The sequence below is a fragment of the Nerophis lumbriciformis genome, linkage group LG07 (genome assembly GCF_033978685.3).
Source record: "Nerophis lumbriciformis linkage group LG07, RoL_Nlum_v2.1, whole genome shotgun sequence".
Taxonomy (NCBI): Eukaryota; Metazoa; Chordata; class Actinopteri; order Syngnathiformes; family Syngnathidae; genus Nerophis; species Nerophis lumbriciformis.
This window is the reverse complement of record NC_084554.2, coordinates 35,984,553-36,007,281: the sequence shown is the minus strand read 5'-3', so window position 1 is coordinate 36,007,281 and position 22,729 is coordinate 35,984,553. Positions and strand designations below refer to the sequence as shown.

General features: G+C 41.0%; 1 protein-coding gene across 5 annotated transcripts in view; it reads right to left on the bottom strand.

The window, feature by feature from the left end:
* scrib (scribble planar cell polarity protein) overlaps window positions 1-22,307 on the bottom strand; it is a 78,869-nt gene extending 56,562 nt beyond the window's left edge. For all 5 annotated transcript variants that reach the window (XM_061965269.1, XM_061965266.1, XM_061965265.1 and 2 more), the window contains exon 1: window positions 21,338-22,307. In XM_061965269.1, the coding sequence (XP_061821253.1) occupies window positions 21,338-21,496 (159 nt within the window). In that variant the 5' untranslated portion in view covers window positions 21,497-22,307. The remainder of the gene's footprint in view (window positions 1-21,337) is intronic.
* Between the last annotated feature and the right edge of the window lie 422 nt (window positions 22,308-22,729).

The following is a 22,729-nucleotide window of genomic DNA, read 5'->3' as shown; positions in this document are numbered from 1 at the left end:
AAAATGGCGGATATATATGGTAGTCGAGAAAGGTCACAACAAATGCAAACGCCATAAGACAATATCATTCATTACAACACAAAAACTTTCAGCAACAGCACAATTGCAAAAGGCACAACAAAAACGTAACAACATAATACAATAATATAAAGCCACAACTCAACTTTAAGTCACAAAGGACGCGACCCACACAACGGAAGTGACAGCGGAGCAAGTTACGGGGACATACCGACTTCTGGAACACTACATCATTAAGCGACAACGGAAGCCAAGGAAAAGTCATTTCCTTGGCTTAGTTTTCAACTAACTTTTAGTTAGTTGAAAATTATGAGGAAAAACACCATGAAGAACACAATGAACTTAGACTTTGTCTCAGTGTTTTTACAAAGCCATTAAACTTTAAACACTTATCATTTACTTATCATTCTCATGTTGCCAGTTCACCATTACAGACGTGTTTGGAAAAGCAACCAAGTGTTTCCTCAAACCGCCGCATTGGTGACATCCACAACTGCCACAACACATTCATTTATCATCTTTCAAATATTACAATTATAATATAAACAAAACAATTGTCAAAATGATACCATAATAATCAAGTTAAAGGTAACAAAACTACAAACTTGACCAATAAGAACATGCTGTATTGAAGCATAAAATAAAATACAACAAACAAAAAATGTAGAAACACATTTTTACAATGGAGTTCAGGGTGACTTCTGGAACACAACATCACGAAGCGACAACGGAAGCCAAGGAAAATAAATTTAATCAAAAAACAAATAAATAGAAGAGATGGATCAAGAAGGCTATGGAAATTAGGAAGCGAGGGCCCAAAATCATCAACGGGGATGAGGGGGCATACGTGCTTCCGCACACCTGGGACTGTCCTTCATCAGCGTTGTCAGAGCAGAGGACAGATGACTGAGTCTGGGAACTTTATTTAGCAGGTAAAACTATTGTTAAAATGTTGGTTACTTAATTTACCGTATTTTCCGCACTATAAGGCGCACCTAAAAACCACAAATTTTCTCAAAAGCTGACAGTGCGCCTTATAACCCGGTGCACTTTATATATGGATAAATATTAAGATTCATTTTCATAAAGTTTCGGTCTCGCAACTTCGGTAAACAGCCGCCATCTTTTTTCCCGGTAGAACAGGAAGCGCTTCTTCTTCTACGCAAGCAACCGCCAAGGTAAGCACCCGCCCCCATAGAACAGGAAGCGCTTCTTCTTCTACTGTAAGCAACCACCCGCCCGCGTAGAAGAAGAAAAAGCGCGCGGATATCACCGTACGTTTCATTTCCTTTGTGTGTTTACATCTGTAAAGACCACAAAATGGCTCCTACTAAGCGACCGGGATCCGGTTCATGAAAAGACGCAATCTCTCCATCCGCACACGGATTACTATTTCACAGCAACTGATATTCCTGTGAACCGCACTGTGGATACAACGGGAGCACGTACGGTGAATATTCGCACCACAGGGAATGAGAAGTCATCCTTCACTGTGGTTCTAGCTTGCCATGCTAATGGCCAGAAACTTCCACCCATGGTGATATTCAAAAGGAAGACCTTGCCAAAAGAGACCTTTCCAGCCGGCGTCATCATAAAAGCTAACTCGAAGGGATGGATGAAGAAAAGATGAGCGAGTGGTTAAGGTAAGTTTAAGTTTACGCGAAGAGGCCGGGTGGCTTTTTTCACGCAGCTCTGTCCATGTTGATATACGTATGTTTGTGATTGCACATTTGCGTACATTTTGGGAGTGAACAGAGTTGTTAGAACGCTGGTTTTTAATATATTATTAAAGTTTGACTGACCTATCTGACTGTTTTTTTGACATTCCTTTAGCGCAGTTAGATGCGGCTTACAACATGGGGCGGCTTATTGGTGGACAAAGTTTTGAAATATGTCGTTCATTGAAGGCGCGGCTTATAACCCAGGGCGCCTTATGGTGCGGAAAATACGCTAATTGAAAATTGCTTTAACATTGTGAGCATAAAATGTTTCCTCTTGTTAATTCAACCTAAAGTGTTGGTTGCACTTCATTCAAATAAGGTGTGAATAAATGCATTGGCCAATAATTGTTGTTTACTTACTTGTTTGGATCCATAATTCACTTATGTCTAATTCCTTTACAAAAAATAACAGGAGTATTGGTAACTTCAACTGCAGTGTCCAGTATCCAGTATTTATTTCACAGTCACATTGGGTGATTTTTTTCACTAAAAAGTTACTGAATCGTTTTGGATCACATCGTTCTAAAACAGGGGTGTCAAACTCATTTTAGCTCAGGCACCACAAGCAGGAACATCTATTCCAATGCGGGCTGAATTGATAAAATCATAGCATAATAATTTAAAAATAAAGACAACTTTGAACTTGTTTTCTTTGTCTTACTTTGGCCAAAAATAGAACAAGCACATTCTGAAAATGTACATATTACAAATAATCCTCTTGGCAAAGCACTTTAAGTTGGTTGAAAATTCTGAGGAAAAAAATGGTGCCGTTTCAAAAACACCATGAAGAACATAATGAACTTAGACTTTGTCTCAGTGTTTTTACAAAGCCATTAAACTTTAAAGGCCTACTGAAACCCACTACTACCGACCACGCAGTCTGATAGTTTATATATCAATGATGAAATCTTAACATTGCAACACATGCCAATACGGCCGGGTTAGCTTACTAAAGTGCAATTTTAAATTTTGCGCGAAATATCCTGCTGAAAACGTCTCAGTATGATGACGCCTGCGCGTGACGTCACGGATTGTAGAGGACATTTTGGGACAGCATGGTGGCCACCTATTAAGTCGTCTGTTTTCGTCGCAAAATTCCACAGTATTCTGGACATCTGTGTTGGTGAATCTTTTGCAATTTGTTCAATGAACAATGGAGACAGCAAAGAAGAAAGCTGTAGGTGGGAAGCGGTGTATTGCGGCAGGTATTGTGCCGGATAACGCACCTCCGCCGTAGAATGCACCCCTTGACTGTTGTGCCGGATAACACAGCCGGTGTTTCATTGTTTACATTCCCGGAAGTCAAGCTTTACCATTGGCCTGTGGAGAACTGGGACAACAGAGACTCTTACCAGGAGGACTTTGAGTTGGATGCGCAGACGCGGTACCGTGAGTACGCATGCAGCTGCGGCTTCCAAACATTTGATCGCTTGCCCGTACGTGCGTGCCGCTATGTGCATGTCACGTACGTAACTTTAGGGACTTTGGGGAAATATACAGTATGTGCTGTATGAACTTTGGGGAGGTGAACGGTACTTTGGGCTGTGGGATTGAGTGTGTTGTGCAGGTGTTTGAGTTGTGTTGGCGGGTTATATGGACGGGAGGGGGGAGGTGTTTGTTATGCGGGATTAATTTGTGGCATATTAAATATAAGCCTGGTTGTGTTGTGGCTAATAGAGTATATATATGTCTTGTGTTTATTTACTGTTTTAGTCATTCCCAGCTGAATATCAGGTCCCACCCGCCTCTCACAGCATCTTCCTTATCTGAATCGCTCCCAGTGCCCTCTAGTCCTTCACTCTCACTTTCCTCATCCACGAATCTTTCATCCTCGCTCAAATTAATGGGGAAATCGTCGCTTTCTCAGTCCGAATCGCTCTCGCTGCTGGTGGCCATGATTGTAAACAATGTGTAGATGTGAGGAGCTCCACAACCTGTGACGTCACGCTACTCGTCTGCTACTTCCGGTACAGGCAAGGCTTTTTTATCAGCGACCAAAAGTTGCGAACTTTATCGTCGATGTTCTCTACTAAACCCTTTCAGCAAAAATATGGCAATATCGCGAAATGATCAAGTATGACACATAGAATGGACCTGCTATCCCCGTTTAAATAAGAAAATCGCATTTCAGTAGGCCTTTAAGCACTTACTGTTTAGCATTCTCATGTTGCCAGTTCACCATTACAGACGTGTTTGGAAAAGAAACCGAGTGTTTCCTCAAACCGCCACATTGGTGACATCCACAACTGCCACAACACATTCATTTATCATCATTCAAATGTTACAATTATAATATAAACAAAACAATTGTCAAAATGATACCATAATAGCCGAATTAAATGTAACATAACTACAAACTTAACCAATGTGCACATGCTGTATTTAAGAATAAAATAAAATAGAACAAACAACAAATGTAGAAACATTTTTACAATGGAGTTCAGGGTGCACATTGCGCAGTCAACCAATTGCAAGCTCTGCACGAAACTCTAACTACTTCAAAGATGATGGTCATGTTGACTTAAGTCTTCGCATCTTACGGTTTCAGTATTTTATCCTTTGAGTGGATAATTTACAATTAACGAAGGTATTGCGTGTCGATACAGCATTAGTTTGCCACCAGCCACAACAGGAGCAGCTGCTTGCGTGCTTTCTGATTGGAGTAGCGGCAGCCAATCCAGAGGGTGCTTAAAGTCAGCTGACACGTCTTTAAACAATGCATCTTTAAACTGTGTGATGTGTAACTTGGGTTACACATGAACTGTTATTGCAACATACAGTGGACACACTTAGAACAGCAGTTTCTTTCATTTAAAAATTGCAGCTAATTTTTATACTTAGCAAACTCATCTTGTGGGCCGCAGGCCGGATTAAACCTGTGTGCAGGCCTGATACGGCCAGCGGGCTGTACGTTTGACACCGCTGTTCTAAAAAATATCTGCTTTGAAACGTATCGATAACCACAAATTCTGAATCCATCCATCCATCCATTTTCTACCGCTTATTCCCTTCGGGGTCGCGGGGTGTGCTGGAGCCTATCTTAGCTGCATTCGGGTGGAAGGCGGGGTATCGAATCAAAGTTAAAACCAATCGTTATATTCTTAATGTAAGAATACAGTAACCTAAGCTAAATATCGCGTATTGTATCCTATTGTGAGATTGGTGTATCGCTACAGCCTACTTTAGACATTATGTCCAAAAGCTCCGTCCACACAAAACAGTCAGGGGCAGTCTGCATATTTGCAATCCAAACAAGAGGCAAAGCAGGCCTTGAACCTTGTCTCGTCAGCACTCTTTCTGCTGCCTGCAGCATGCTGACCATTCACCTCACATTATGCGTCTTTCACCTGGACACTTATGAAACACAATCAATAGTGTATTACTGACATCCGATTTACAGTGGACAAAAGAAAAAAAATACACAACTCTCCGTGTACTGCAGAGTTGGAGACCACGAGAAAGGCTAGTTCCCAACACTGTCTGGGAATGAATAAAATGAGAAACTGATAAACACAGCAGATCCGAAACTGGATCCCATTCTGGATGTAAATCCACAACCACAAAACCAGAGCTAGTGATTCAAGTTCACAGAGGGTACTTGGTTTTGTCCTGGGTGGCTCAGTTCTGGTATGTGTAGTCCCACAGCATGACATGGTGGCTGCATAGAACTGGCATTATTGTAAATTATACAAGTTCTTCGGACTGTGTGTGTGTGTGTGTGTGTGTGTGTGTGTGTGTGTGTGTGTGTGTGTGTGTGTGTGTGCACAAGCAGCTTTGCCACAATGGATCCATTGTTCAAGCTGTGGTGCACATCACTGAATCATCGTTTCCAGTAACTGCTTAGGTGCTGAATGGTCTATTCTGCATGTGTCACCTTAACATATCTGAGGATATTTCCATTGTTTTGAAGCGACGTTTCCCTTACATTGTAAAGGTCCAAGGGCCAAAGTCTCTTATCGAACATAGTTGTGTGCCTACTTCTAACACTACATACCACCAGTGGTGGGTTAGTTACTGAAAACCAGTAACTATTTACAGTTATTAGTTACCTTATTTCAAAAGTAACTCAGTTACTAATATAGTTACTTACACCAAAAAGTAATGCGTTACTGTGAAAAGTAACTATTTAGTTACTTATTTTTTTTCTTATTTTTTTAAGGCTCCTATTAATGCCCTTTTAGCCTTCATTTCAGTACTGTTATTGCACTGGAGAATAATACAATCTGTTGATCAACTTGAAATGCATTTGCATCACTGAACTCTGCTAAGCAATGTGGTCTACATACAACACACAAAGACAAAGATATGTTACAAAGGGCCAATTTATTTCAGGCCAGAACAAATTGACAAAACTATTTTAAATAGCTGCAACATAGCATACATAAGTAATAAACCGCATAATAACAACATAGCTGTAAAGCTGGCTTCACCCAAAGAAGGCACACATGACATACACAAAGCCTAACCAGGCATTTTTTTCTCTCAAGGAATTGTGAAATAAAATCATGTCTTCAGTAGATCAACACTGTACTGAAGCCGAGCACACGCTACGCATTTCCCCAGGAAAGATTGGCCTGTCCCACTAAGATCCCTCTTTATGTTTGTGAACTTTATAGTCTATACATTTAGAGTGATGTGATAATCAAACACTCTACAAGTCTAGAATGAAAGAGCAACAGTATATAAGATAATTGACAGAGTGTGTGTACCTTCAGTGCTGAATGATGAGCAGAGGCAGATTTTGGAGTGTTTTCTTTCGCTCGCTTTCCATTTTTATGTACTCACTGTCCAGGTGCCATTTGCTGTTTGCATGCTAATTAGCTGCCTGAAAGCGGTTGACTCCACAGTAGAAATAGCCTGCATGTCTTCTAGCACATACGCTGCAATGGCTCTATCAATGTTGTCCTGGCTAGCAGTCACCCCGTCCAGCAGTCCAGCCGCTGTTGCTTAGGTGGAGGCGGGGGTGAAGTGTGTCTCTCTTTACTAGCTTTGTCAAAGTATGTTGCTTTTGTAGCTGCTTCAGCAGATTTGAATTGCTATTTTGGGCAGTAGGTATGATCTTTGATCCAAGACACAACTTACATTTAACTAAAATGTTCTTTTCTTTCTGCTCGACAAAAGAAAAGTAGTGAGAATATCGCCATGTTAAGAAACTAGACTTCGGCTCCGCCATAATGTCTTGTCAGTAAACACAGACACGACCCCCCAGCCCCCATCCCCACACGGCTCTTCTCTTCTCCCCCTTGTGACACAGGAAGATTCAGAAGGACGACACTGCAGCTCTCCAATAAAACACTCAGATCTTCTCTGTTTCTAGCCGATACTACATAAAAAATAATGTAAAATAACGCTTCATGTAGTAACGGTAATTGAGTTACTGAATATAAAAAATAACGCGTTAGACTACAGTAATGCGTTACTTTGTAACATGTTAGTCCCAACACTGTTAATAAGTCAAATTAATGACTTACTGTAAGTAAAAGTTTGCAATAAGCGTTTGAAAAAAAGAGTTAAAAGTGGGGCCACATGCTGACATATGCTCAACTCACCATGCTTAATTTATTACAGCATTTGGGAAGCCTGTAGTTGATTTTTATTATGTAAATGTTATATTTTTATAAACATGTGATAGCAGGGACCCTGCCATTCAAAACTAGGCTGTTACATTACTGATGATTAATGTAACTATAGCTGAAAAAATAGTACAATAGCAATAGGAGAGACTATTCATCCCTGAACACCATGGAGTTCATGTAGGCTTTATGATGCAGTTACATTATTATATCAACTATCAGAGACAGAAACTCTTCATTTAACATAATGACCTTTTTTGCTGCTTCAACACAGCTCAATCAACACAGAAAAAGGTAAAGTAAAATAACTTAGTTGTTAACTGTAGGCCAACAATGCTTGTCTTTCTCTCAGACAGACAGGTCTTTACTGTCCGTAGCACACACACACACACACACACACACTCACGCACACACACACACAAGCTTGTTACATGCGCTCTGAATACGCACTGCTGATTGGCTGTTACCGCTCTGCGTGTAACCAATCAGATGGTTCTGTGGGTGGGACAATGCTGGGTACTGCAGAGACGTACTGACAAGAGGCAGAGGCAGAACTAAACGGAGTAAAACATACTCAGATCTTCTCTGTTTCTAGCCGATACTACATAAAAAAAATAACGTAAAATAACGCAGTAACATATCATGTAGTAACGGTAACTGAGTTACTGAATATAAAAAAGAACGCGTTAGACTACTAGTTACCGCCGAAAATAACGGCGTTACAGTAATGCGTTACTTTGTAACGCGTTAGTCCCAACACTACATACCACTGACGTTGACACCCAAATGAAGAATGCTGAAAAGTGGCACAGTGCTTATTTTGCTACCTTCTGACAGAGGAAAAATAAAATTGCTCACTGTACTGAAATTAATCAAACCTTACTGCTGAAACTGTGGAAACAAGACAAGAAAACACAGCATGTCAGCATTGATAAGGAGGCAAAGGCCCACGCTGTGCCAATCCGTCACACAGGGTAAATACTGCAGGGCTTCAGGTCCATGGCGCTAGGAGAGCCATCACCTTGGTGACTGGTGTTTGCTCATCGAAAAAGCCACAGGGTGAGGCAGCAAAAGCCTCCTTGGTGATGCTGGGTCACAGTCACAGAAACTCCGTGAAGGTGCAGGGGTGAATATTTACCACCTACACACATCCTTACTTTATTAACAAGATTTGTACAAGATTACTTTTATACTATAGGGCAGGGATATATAACTGGCGGCCGGAGGGCTGCCGGGGGCTAAATACGGCCTGGTAAAGGACACTGGACTGGCCCCTAAGTTCAGTTCAAAACTTTACCATTTTTGCAGCAAATTAAATATCAAAAGAAAGTGAGAAACTTACTAGCATGACATTATCACCTGATTTTCCGCAGACCATGAAGATATGTAGTAATAGATGCCATGGCAACTTTTGTTAGAATAAAGTTTACAATACCGGCTTCAAGCAGCTCTGGTTCAAAGTATACCACAATCGGTTTATTTATTTACTGAAACTGTTATTTCTATTGATTATATTTGCCACTGAAAGTGTTGTAAGATCACCAGTACACTGAATGTTTAAATCTTCATCTCCCTGCACGCAACACGGTCGTCAAGTACGCCAGAAAAAACAAACATATTGACTATTATATAGCACTTGAAAAATTGCTAATAGTAGAAAAGGCATGCTGCAATTTAAGTAGACTTTCACTTGAAATTCCAATCTCATTTCAAAATTGCCCTTTTGAGGGTTTTAAGAAAGTTTAAACTGTCTTAAGTTGTCTATCGTAAAGAGAAAAAATAAAGTACAGTTATATTTTGTAACAGATTTGAGACAATTTCAATATTTAAGTGTAGTTCCAATAGAATCAAGATTAATCGATTTAGAACCTTTCAATTAATGAAGCTAATTTTGTCTCCACATCTTTGATCGATTTAAAACATTACGAATCAAATCCGGAAAAAAATGATTTAGGAACTCTGCCATGAGACTCAGCTCTAATTTTATCCTCATACAAGATCAGTTTTCCGCTGCAGTTTACACTTGTATTTTACATGACAGGGCCATTTTATTCTGGGTGATATATTATATTATATAATATTTGTGCTGTAGGGCGTTACGTGCACTAGTGATGCAACGTCCTGAGCAGCCCATTTTTACATCTGTTAAAACATGGACAAATTAATTTAAGGGAAATTGTCTCATATTCCAATCTTGTTTAGAAATTAACCAAAAACAAATGTCCACTACAGAGACTGCTGGTTCTCGAAATAAAAATAATAGTGAAGCAAAAAGTACGGCCCCCTGGCCCTTAGCTCTCTGGAAACGTGACCCCTAGAACAATTTACTTGAATAACGCTGCTATTGAGAAAGGGTGAATGTACAGTCAAGAGACTTCCACTTCCACGTGTCCTTAACTGACACGGTCTTGGGACTCAATACAACTGTTGACGGCAAAGCTGCACCAAAAGTCACTGCTTAAAAAAGCTGCTTAACTGCCAGAATATACACAGAGTGCTATCAGCAAATTTCCCGTTTGCACTGCAAGTCCCCACAGAACAATGTCTAACTTATTTAAAAATAGGACAGACATGTGTTTAAGGGAGACGGAAATTAAGTCGGACTATCATGAGAGTTGAGCAGGAGAAGGATGTGTATGCGCTTCCATGTGTTTAGTGCACGTATGTGTGTGTATGTGTGGAGGAGTTGGCAACGGGAATGTGCAATGAGTAAGTTCAAGTGTGTAAGAGGTGGAGCGGGCGGACCAAGCTCCTGGAGATTCCAGACATGCCTCTGTTGAGTGCTACAGTGCAAACACAACCACGCTGGGCTAATTACACAGTGAGCTAACATAAACCAAAGGCGATTCTCCCAAGCTTGTTTAACATAGACCTCAGCATGCCACAAAGGGAGGTCTAAATATGATACATCATTTTTAGAGTGCAGGAGTCAGTATTGTTGTTCAACATTTGGCTGACCCTCCCACAAACATTACTTGAGAGCTGCCTTATTGTGACTAACTGTACTTTTTCCAGCGTTTCAGTAGCTGTCCCTTGCACAAAGAACCTTGCATTCAGAAGTCAGTCATCACATTTAAGACACATCAACACCACAAATAGCCAAAGAAAGTGCTGCTGAAGGGATGTGTGGGTGGCAAGGATGGTGGTGATTATGAACTATGGGTTTTTTTGTAGCCTGTAACTGCTTTGTTGTGCATCATTAAAATGAGTGTGATGCACACGTGCACCAATGTCGCTTTGTTGCCCTCTAAAAGAGCCGCGCTGTGCTTTGTGTTGACATTTTACTGCCATTCTCTTACTCACACACAATAAATATCCACTCATCAGCACCTCTATTAGAAGCTCAAAACTGGTTATGTGGTAAACACACTCACACAAACTAACACACACTTAGCCTGTTTTATAGTGTTTGCTCAGTGAGCCAGTGAACAAACCGAGACTGTCTCACGTTGTTAAGCTTACAACGTTAGTGAATGCTACACAAACGAGAGAAAGAGGATGCCAATATGTTAAAATTTGACAACTTTCCCACACTACGCCCCTTGACACGAGTCCACAACCTATTATTGAATTGATATATAATGTAGACGCCCTTTTGTATAAGCTGTTAGCATTCAAATTGCCTTCAACCCCTTTTAATGACGAATCCAGGGTTTTACGCTGACCCTTTTTGTGTCACTAGGTGTGTTCTTAGTCATTTTTGAAAGCTTAAGATTGTTGAGATTTTAATGATAGACACCATTAAAGAATATAGTTCTAACTGCAGGCTCCTTAAAATCAGAAATGTTAAGCAAGTGTCAAACAAACATTAATCAGATTTTCTCCAAAGGTTTCATATGCCGTCTCGGTTATTGTAGGGCCAAACATTGCGTGTGACAAACAAGTCGATTCCTATCGGTTGTTTTTAAATACAATCAAGCCAGCCAGAGTGTAAACTTAACAAGCTTAAGAACTGTTGTTTTTATTGTAGCTATAATGTTGTCTCATTTAGTGGTAACTACTAATGGATGGTCTGATCAATAGCGGGATCATTTAGGATGGGAATCACTTGCACACTCGAAGTTGGATAACAGATCATTCCATCAATGATTCCTTAAGTAGTAGCAGGCTCAAGTCCACAATTCAACAAAACAATTGTGTGTGTTTGGTGCTGCGCTGTAGCTGACTCAGCAATTAGATGGTGAGTGGAATTCAGAAGCACTCAAGCGATGCAGAAACACTTTGCGTACGCATTACTTTGCTCGGTTATCATCACTCTCGAGCCTTGGGGCTTTTAAGTCTTTCACTGTTCTGTGCCACATCTTGTAGGACTACAAACAAACAAGGTGCTTTGTGGGTCTTATCATAAGCACCACCATGAGCTTCTGTGTGCACATGAGGGCATGGGGATAAAGAGAAATAAAAATAAATGTTCTCAAGCCTACTGCTTTTGTTCAATATATAGCAGTCTATTGCTTCACAAACAAAAACAGGGCATTCCGTGACTCACTTGATTATTCCCGCTTCCTGCTAGCGGAGACGCTCCCGACACAAAGGAATCAACACAAGAAACACGCACGTCAACAAATCAGCATCGGCCAAACCCAGACGCTGACAGCTCTATTTGACCCACGGAGCAACAGACTTTGTGTAGCAGCAGCCTTGCCGCAAAGTCTCAGCACCAGAGCAGCAGGCCAGAAGGTGAATGGAGTGAGGGTCCCCTCGGCTGGTAAACTAAGCACATTAAAAACACAAGCATCTCCTCATACTCAATGTTAGTTTCACATGCTCATTCCTCATTTGTATGTTTCAGCAGCCTTACAGCAAATCTTTTGCTCTTCAGAGACATCAGCACCCTGACAGATTAACCTCACAAGTCAAATAAAGCCTGGGTTTTGCTCCTGCATGGAGGTGCCAGCGTATGTTCCAATGTTCTTCCAAACTGTCCTGCATAACTTGTTGTAACAAATATCTAACCTTGTGTTTGTGTGAGTGTATTTGATGGCTGCAGCCAAAGCAATTTCCATCCTACAAACTCTCCCCTATTGTAAACAGCTGCCACCACCACAACCATTAATTATTTACTGGAGCCTTGCCTCCGTGTTTACCTTTGTCACTGGCTACCGGCTCAAGTGCTAGGGGAGATACGGATGTGCTCACAAAGTCGAGGACCACGCCCGTCTGCACGCTACCTGCGTTTGTGTCAACTGTGAACATCCTTCTTCCAAGAACTAGGACTGCACAATCCTGCAAAAATTGTGAATCAAGATTGTCTTGCTAAGAATTTAAATTGTGACAAACACAACATGTTCAGTGTCATGTGCTTTTGTTTACAAGAAAGTCAACTTTTATTAATTATTATTAGACTCCTCATTGTCTTGTTCTGTTTCGTGGGATGTCCAGGAAAGACAGTTATCAATAGGGGTGTAACGGTACACAAAAATTTCGGTTCGGTACGTACCTCAGTTTAGAGGTCACGGTTCGGTTAATTTTCGGTACAGTAAGAAAACAACAAAATATACATTTTTTGCTTATTTATTTACCAAATTCTAAACAATGGCTTTATCCTTTTAACATTGGGAACACTATAATAATTCTGCCCACGTTAATCAACATTAAACTGCCTCAAGTTGTTGCTCAGATTAAATAAAATGACAAAACTTTTTTTCTACATATAAAAAGTGCAACATTAAACAGTTTCAAGTCAACTCATCGTGCTTAATTTATTACAGCATTTGGGAAGCCTGTAGTTGATTTTTAATATGTAAATGTTATATTTTTATCAACATGTGATAGCAGGGACCCTGCCATTCAAAACTAGGCTGCTGCATTTCTAATGATTAATGTAACTATAGCTGAAAAAATGGTACAATAGCAATAGGAGAGACAATTCATCCCTGAACACCATGGAGTTCATGTAGGCTTAATGATGCAGTTACATTATTATATCAACTATCAGAGACAGAAACTCTTCATTTAACATAATGTCCTTTTTTGCTGCTTCAACACAGCTCAATCAACACAGAAAAAGGTAAAGTGAAATAACAGACAGACAGGGCTTTGCTGTCCGTAAGACGCACACACACACACCGCAAAATGAGCTAACGTTACGCTAAAAGCGAATTAGCCTTCACCTCAAGCTAGGACTGCGGGCGAGCTGAACTGCCTTTTATATTTCTAGAAGGTCAACGGGCTCATAGTGATGTTACTAGTAGTTGACTGGGAGGTGTTTATTATAATTTGGGGAGAGTCCGCTGCCTGATGCTTACCTGCTAAACGCTAAGCACTGACTGCATGCGCTCTGAATACGCACTGCTGATTGGCTGTTACCGCTCTGTATGTAACCAATCAGATGGTTGTGTGGGTGGGACAATGCTGGGTGCTGTGTAGAGGACTGACAGAGACAGAGGCAGAAGGAAGCAGAGGCGGCTCCTTAATATGTTCGTGTGGAAACTCGTTCGGTACACCTCCGAACCGAACCGAAACCCCTGTACCGAAACGGTTCAATACAAATACACGTACCGTTACACCCCTAGTTATCAAGAAACTTGTTTCAAATAGAGATGAAAATGAAGACAAATTAACCGATCAAGTCATAAAACATGGCTTGCTCGATCACACTTCATCATTTTCATATACATAATAATACTAACAATAACAATAATGGTTAAAAACCAAAGTCAAATAATTAAGGCAAATTGCTTCTCCTACAAACAGCCATGGAGTGGGGTCAACTCACACCGGTCGGCAATGTGATCTGAGGGACAGTGACAGGGCGGAAGTGTCGGCCGTCATGCTAAAAGAGAGACCTTATCCTAAAGTCTGTGTGTTTTTAATATTCCTTTTTTTTATTGGAATTGAGGTTTAATTTTGTTTTTGTTTTTTAATGTTGTGCAGCCTTGTGCAAATGTCAATCCAATGCCAAAGCATGGTCTTCATGTCAGATCCCCAGTTGACTAAAGGATCAGTGGAGCTCAGTTCCTAGATCACTTCCTTAAGTGAGGTCCCTTCCCCACGCCTTCTGCTCATATTAATCCTTTTTAGGAATAAATTACACACCACTACCACTAGCAACAGCACTAGTGCCACATATTCTCACTCACACACATAACGGTACATACACCAGATTGGGGCAGGGGGGTGCAGGATGTGGGACCAGCTGGTCATCAGCTCAGACAAAAGAACTTGCTGAATGTGCTCAGATCTTCACATGGTCTGGGTCTCTGACTACCGTTCTGTACTAGTGGCATAATATTTACCAACAGTATGTACTTTTGTACATTCCTCAACGTAAACATAAGATGTATCAACCGGTACCCACTTGGTCTCCTGTATCCAATTGCAACAATGATAGAGTTTGGAGTTATTGAACATATGAGTTCCTGGCTGTGTGTACTCCATGTGGCTGAAAGGCTTTATTGGGTAATAATACTGGGAGGAACATGCATAAAACCTGTTTAGCAAAGTCTATTAGGGACACACCCGCCAGGAATTTGCTTCCCCATCGCAAAAACTTTGAACACGCGCTATATATGTTATAGTTTGTAGACGCGGGACATATCTTATATTTGCTTCCAAGCGGATTACAACCAACTCCAAAAGACTGTCCTTCAATTTAAAACAATTTGGAGCCAACAGGAAATGCAAAGCCATTATATTTGATATGACAAAGTGGGGGGCAACCGGATTGGTGGTGAATGGAGTCCTTTGTAACCTGTCATGGGACTAGAAAATGGCTGAGGAAAAAAAGATAAATCCCACTTCCTCACCAGGGGTCTGTGAGCGAGCAAGGCAGTGCTCATCATGAGGATCACGACGGTTTAGTTTACATTAGTTTGGAGCAGAACCATCAGAATTATGTATTCAACTATTTCATTTGATCTCTGCATTGAAGCCATCACAGTCAATAGCGGCTGAGTGTGAACTAAAAATGGCGTTTGTAGTGGTGGCGACCAGCCATCATTACAAGGCGTGACGTGATAATCTAGGATTGGTGGGCGGGTTCACCGCAAATGTCTGGAAACTTAAGAAACTCTCAGGAAGTCTAAATCTCCATCTGTTCTCTTTGCTGCAGCGCAAACACATGCTTCTTCACAGCATGACTGTTTCATTGCTCATTTATTATTAAAAACAGCCTTCGCCTGGTTCCTGAGTTAGAAGTACCCACATAGCCGCATATCGATTATATCACAATGGATTTAACCGCCGCATAAAAGTAGACACGGAGAGGTGGCTAAAGAGGCGCTGGTGTAGTGTCTTAGACAGACAAATCACATAAACAAAGCAAATGCATTCAGACCCCAGACACGTTTGCGGGATCATTATGGAAATGTCATACAATGGGAGGACAGAATACCTGACCATGGAAATTCAGCTTTAAAAGGATGCACCTGTCTATGACTTGGAACCATCAGGAGTACTGTAGGGGTGTGGCACCGGTATGAAATCAAACCTGAATGGCGCCTAATGGAGAGCAGAACTCCCCCGGGGACAATAGATTTCACTTATAGCAAAGAATGGCGGCCAACAGGGACAAACGACAAACTGATCGAAACACAGAAACAATCCAAAACAAAAAAAACGCATGAGAGTAAATCTTGTTTAATATAAACAGTGGGATTTCTAACAATTAGGAAGGTTTATGTCATGTTTGTCCTAGAGAAACCATTTTAAAACAAAAAACATATTTTCCCCCCCTTTTTTTCCATTTTTGAAAAAGCTCCAGGGATAGCCGCGTTGCCGACCCCCTGGTGCTCTATAAATAAAGTTTGAGTTGATTTGTTTGATTAGGTAATAATTGAGAAGGATAAGCAAAAACAAGTGCAGTTCCTCTTTAAGTTAACATGCTTTCAAGTTAAAAAAAAAAAAAAAAAGAACACACAAGGATGATTCAGTTATTACTTTAACACTGGTTCGATTCAATTCTTGGGGTAACGATTCAATTCAGAATCAATCCTCGATAAAGAATCGATTCCCATAAATAACATTGGGTGCCAGTTCTATGATTAACAAAATACCTTCATAAAAAAAAATAAACAGCTCTGATATATTTCTATTTTATCTAAAAGAAAACTGGTTTTGTTTAATAAAATTCTACCCAAATATTCAATAAAGTCAAATACAAATAAGGCAACAAGATAAGTATCCCAAACTTCTCTTTTCTAGTAAATCTGTACAGCATATATGAGCTTCTACATCAACAATATGATTTTCCTGAGTGGCTGGACAGGACACAAAAAAAAAAAAAGTTACATCAATTTTAGATGTTTTTTTAATGGATTAATAAAAGTAAAAAATAAGAATCGTGATTCTTTAATTAATTTTTTTTTTGACACCCCTAGTATTTGAAGCTATGAAGTTATAATTAACTTACCAATGAATATGTTTATGCTGCTACAATTCCTGGCATTGGGGGTCACGTCCACAACAACTGCCAACTGGCTAGCATTAACACCAGCACAATGCTTTTGGACAACTTAAAGTTGTCATCAAATTTGCACCTGACACGTAGAAGTCATTTGGGAACTGCTCGGCTCTGTATTTTGGAGTAAGACGAGTTTTGATGTGGCCGCTTCGAGTGCCCCGAAGGCAGGCAAGAACATACTTGCCAACCCTCCCGATTTTCCCGGGAGACTCCCGAATTTCAGTGCCCCTCCCAAAAATCTCCCAGGGCAACCATTCTCCCGATTTCCACCCGGACAACAATATTGGGGGCGTGCCTTTAGCGTCCTCTCTCACCTGAAAAGGAGACTATTATATAGGGACGGCGTGGCGCAGTGGGAGAATGGCCGTGCGCGGCCCGAGGGTCCCTGGTTCAATCCCCACCTAGTACCAACCTCGTTATGTCCGTTGTGTCCTGAGCAAGACACTTCACCCTTGCTCCTGATGGGTGCTGGTTAGCGCCTTGCATGGCAGCTCCCTCCATCAGTGTGTGAATGTGTGTGTGAATGGGTAAATGTGGAAGTAGTGTCAAAGCGCTTTGAGTACCTTGAAGGTAGAAAAGCGCTATACAAGTACAACCCATTTATCATTTATATGTCTCCGTTATCCATAGGTTTATCTATAAACTATAAAGTAGGCAGGCACGGAGCTATTTCTCAGCGTGTGTTTATTCCAGCCGGCACGTTAACACACTGACACACAACATCCGGATTCCCATCATGCATTGCTTCAAAACTACGGCAAGTAGTAATGTCCAAAAACATAACAGAGACAAAGCAGAAGAACGAAGAAGAGACAGAGCGATGACGAGTAAAAAGAAGAAGTACGCTTGCAAGTTCCAAAATGATTGGAAAAAATAATTTCAGTTCATCCAGGACAGTTTGAAGGGGAAGGGGTATGCTGCCTGCAAATTTTGTAGATCAGTTTTCTCCATTGAACACGGTGGCCGAACGGATATACTCATTCATGAATGGATTATATATATATATATATATATATATATATATATATATATATATATATATATATATATATATATATTAGGGCTGCAACAACTAATCGATTAAATCGATTATCAAAATAGTTGGCGATTAATTTAGTCATCGATTCGTTGGAACTATGCTATGCCATGCGGGGAGGCTTTTTTTTTATTTTTTATAAACCTTTATTTATAAACTGCAACATTTACAAACAGCTGAGAAACAATAATCAAAATAAGTACAAAAACAGTACAAAACAGGGCCAGGGCGGCGCTGAGGCTACATCTCATGAGGTGGAGGTAAACTAGCCAATCATGTGTCATGTACAGCTCACGTGACGACGCCGTCTCCTTTGCGGAAACATTCGAAAAATGGCGCAGGAAAACAGTACGGATAGTTCAGCGGAAAAACATCTTGAGGTTATTGCTTCAATGGAGAAAAGTGTACGACCTAAGTCGTGAAAATTGTGGGAACACTTTACTTTAAATACTTCAAAGAAGACAGTTTCCTGCAAAATGGCACGGAAGTACAACATTGCTTCAGGAGCACCTGAAGAGGAAACATGTTGGAGCCATGGATGAAAGGAAGAACTCACAGTACGTAACTTTTTAAGTCCATAGTGGCAACAGGCATTCATGAGTTCAGCTTTTTTGTGAGTAACGTTAACGTTATGCCTTTGTTGCAACTCTGCAACGCGGGCCTGATAATGTGTCTCCGGCACATTTGACTCCGTTTTGAGAGAGAAAACGCACGGTTACCAATTTGGAAATAAACGTAACGGACAGAAATATCTCAGGTTGGTTTCATAATGGATCAATGTAGCCGGGCCCGATAAAGCTATATAAATCTATTTAGATTTGAGTGACGCTTTAGTATAACTAAACGTTATGAAGGTGCTGGAATATTTCATGCTATTATTCAGAGGAAGCCTAAAATGAATCCTTTATTATTCACAACAGAAACGTGTACAATATCTGATTCAGTTCTGATCTGATGAGTTATATTTCTGTGTTATTATTGGTGTATGCTGCACCCCCAATGTCCAGAACATGGTGCCAGTATGCTGTTTTTTTCAATAAAATACTGGAAAGGATAGAAATTTAATTAGTCTCTTTTATCCGATTATTAATCGATTAATCAAAGTAATAATCGACAGATTAATCGATTATCAAATTAATCGTTAGTTGCAGCCCTAATATATATATATATATATACATATATATATATATATATATACACAGTATATATATACATATATATATACACATATATATATATATATATATATATATATACATATGCATATATATATATATATATATATATATATATGTATATATATATATATATATATATATATATATATATATATATATATATATATATATATATATATATATATATATATATATATATATACACAGTATATATAACCCCCCCCCCAACCCTGCCCACATCTCCCGAATTCGGAGGTCTCAAGGTTGGCAAGTATGGGCAAGGAGCTGGCCTGCTCGCTCGATTGCGGCAAGTGAAAAGTGTAGTTTAGGAGTGGACAGATGTGTGTTTGTTAAGGTGCACGGGTCCTTGCCAATCAGTCGATATAAGTGGTTGCAGGTTCGAGCCCACAGTGTGCATGGCTGGACAGTGCCTGATGACCACGGTTAGACGAGGAAACCTAGGTCTTAGGGATGTCTTTACACGGACATTAGCTACCCAAATCGGCACCCCTATAATATTGTAAAATAGTACGACAAAGTGTTTAACAAAGACATACAGATTTTGTATTATTATTCTTTCACAGACATCTTTATAAAGATGGGCATTTGTCAGGTATGGTTGCCATGGTAGCCTGGCAAAAATTGGTTTTGTTTCATCAACGTACAGCATCTTTCTGATGCAGTTGTTTGTGTTTGGCATTTGCATTTTGCATTTGTTCTTGATTCTGCAGCGTTTGTGAATGATCTTTTTAAATCCTTGATTATATGATTATAAAAAAAAAGTAACAGCTTCATCGGGAAGATTGAGATGTGGCATCAAGTTTATGCTTGCTTTGGTCAGATGTTAATTGCAGAGTGTAATATAATTTTCTATTACGGTTCCATTTGAAAATGTGGGACAGATGCAGCAAACAAGTGTTTTGTTACAGACCTCTGTAGACGAAAAACCCAATCACTGGCCCCGACATTCTTGCTAAGTAAATTTTAATCATGCCATTTTTCGCAATGTAATATGAATAAAGTGATTATTTTAAAAGGGGTTAATGATGCTGATGAGAGTACACGACCACAAGTGTCAACCTGAGCTGAGAGGGAAGCTCCAGAGCAGATCACTGTCATCTGGGCTTATTCAACTCAAAAAAAAAAAAGTACAATGATGCATGCACTCGGGAATATTTGGAAGTTTAGAGCAGTGTTTTTCAACCTTTTCTGAGCCAAGGCACATTTTTTCATTGAAAAAAATCCCGAGGCACACCACCAGCAGAAAACATTTAAAAAATTAACTCAGCAGCCGATATTGACAGTAAAACGTTGTTCTCACAATTGTTGGATATGAATTCAAACCATAACCAACCATGCATCACTATAGCTTTTGTCTCAAAGTAGGTGTACTGTCATGACCTGTCACATCACGCCGAGACTTATTTTGAGTTTTTTGGTGTTTTCCTGTGTGTACTGTTTTAGTTCTTGTCTTGCGCTCCTATTTTGGTGTCGATTGTCATGGCATGTACGGATGTACTTTGTGGACGCCGTCTGCTCCACACGCTGTAAGTCTTTGCTGTCGTCCAGCATTCCGTTTTTGTTTACTTTGCAGCCAAATCAGTTTTAGTTTCGTTTTGCACAGCCACCTCTAAGCTTCAATGCCTTTTCTTAGTGGCAATCGCCTTTTGTTTATTTTTGGTTTAAGCGTTAAATACCTTTTGACTTGCAAACCATCGTGGTCGTTCCCGACATCGACAAAGCAATTAGCTACCTGCTGCCACCTACTGATATGGAAGAAAATAAAATGGACAGCATATGGCACTCCAACCTGCCCAATTCACTCAAGCTAGACCTCCTCATGTCTACCATCGAACCCAACCTCATCTACGGCTCCGAGACCTGGACCCTGAATGAGCGCCTTCACAAACGCCTTGACGGTTGCTATACCAACCTGCTTCAAAAGGTTCAGAGCTTGTCGTGGCAGTCCCATCCCACCTTGGACCAAATATACGGCAACCGACATCGAGCAAGCACCCGTCTGAGCCAACAGTTTGATGGTCACTGCTTCCATGACAAGAGGGAGCTGATATCACAGTTCCTCTTTTGGAAACAACCTACCCCGAAGTAATTGCACGGGACACTGGGATCCTTGTTTCAAAACTGGGCTTTGCCATGAGTGACCCCGACTGCTGGCGGCCGCACATTGATGATGATGATATGGAAGAGGATTACACGGTTACTCTGCCGAGCTCTAGACAGCACAGACGCTCAACAACGGCATATAATTACTGGTTTGCAAAACATATTTTTAGCCCAATTAGGTGAAATTACATAATCTCCCACAGCATACCAAACAATATATCACGGTACACTAGTGTGCCGCGGCACAGTGGTTGAAAAGCACTGGTTTAGAGGAGCACACATACCTTAGGAAGCTCCTTGAGTTGGTTGGCATCCAACAGAAGCTCTTCCAAGCTGCGGCTGTAGCGGAACACCTCATCTGGGACCGCCTGCAGGTTGCAATGCCGCTTCTCCACCGACTCGACGTGGCGGTTGCAGCGCCACAGCGGGATACACTTCAGCATGTCCGGCCGCCGCGGGAGGGTTGGTAGCCGGTGTCACTGGAATCTCCGCATCGGAGGTGGCTGGGATGTTCGGGTGGCGGGGAGGGGGTCGTCGGAAAAGAGTTTTAGGTTCAACTGTGCGTCCACGACAATCCAGAACAGGAGGCCGAAATCCAATTAGGGACAAAAAATAATCCCCCCAGAGCGGTTAGCGATATTGCCAGTGTCAGTATGACGCCGAGCGAGGATTGCCGTTCTTACCTCCGAGGTTTACATGAACACATTATAAACATTCATCTCACTTGGCCGGACTGTTCGCCTCACTTTGTGCAATTAGCGTGTTTTGTCGGTAGAGCCACCATCCTTGTGTCACAGCAAGGCTAGCGAGAGAGCGTGCGGCAGACGCCGAGCTAGGCAGGAACATCGGTCGGGGAAAGCCAGAAAAAAACATATGACAGGCGATGTCGACGGACCGAGACGGTGACGGCGCCCGTGTGAAACGGAGCGAGTCGGCCGAGGTTCAACAGGGTGTCATGGATGTGCTTACTCGTCCTCACCGGCTGTGTTGTTAGCGAGCTAGTTGCTGTTAGCATACATCGGCTAGCTGCCTGGCTGAGCGTCTTTGTGCCGTTAGCTTGCACAAGTGTCGAAAAAGAAGTGGAAAACAGCTTCCGGTTGCGTGTAAACACAAAGTAGTGGCAAGTGTCATTGGTAAAGTCCTATAGCGGAGACGCAGCTTTGGATAAATGCCCACAGCGAGGACAGGCGCTTCTCATCAGGCGCGCTTCCCTCCCCGTTCAGGCAGGCCGGTTAGGCGTGTGGGGGCTGGGCTACGTTTGCGGCCATAGGACCGCTGCCTTCAGTCTCCCCCCCAACTTGACTATCCTCCATGCCTTTCTTTGGCGCCATCTAGCGAGCAAAACCATACTTCGCGATACAGCAGAAATCTAAAATAGGGCATGTGTTTGATTTCTCATATAAAACAGCGACTCCTTTCAGGCCTTGTTTGCAGATGTTCTAAACATTTCCCCTAGTTTTTTTGGGAAAAAATGTCACATTTTGTGGACAAATAACATTTAATTGTAGAAAAAAGTTTTTACATGGTGCAGCAACTGTGACAAAGAGTAACTTAATCTTCCAGCAGACTGGATTATAAAATGTACAACTTGTATCAAGGAAAAGTTTTTACAGGTCAATAATTTTAGAAGCAACCAAATAATTATTGAATCACCTGTATTATAAAATGTACAACTT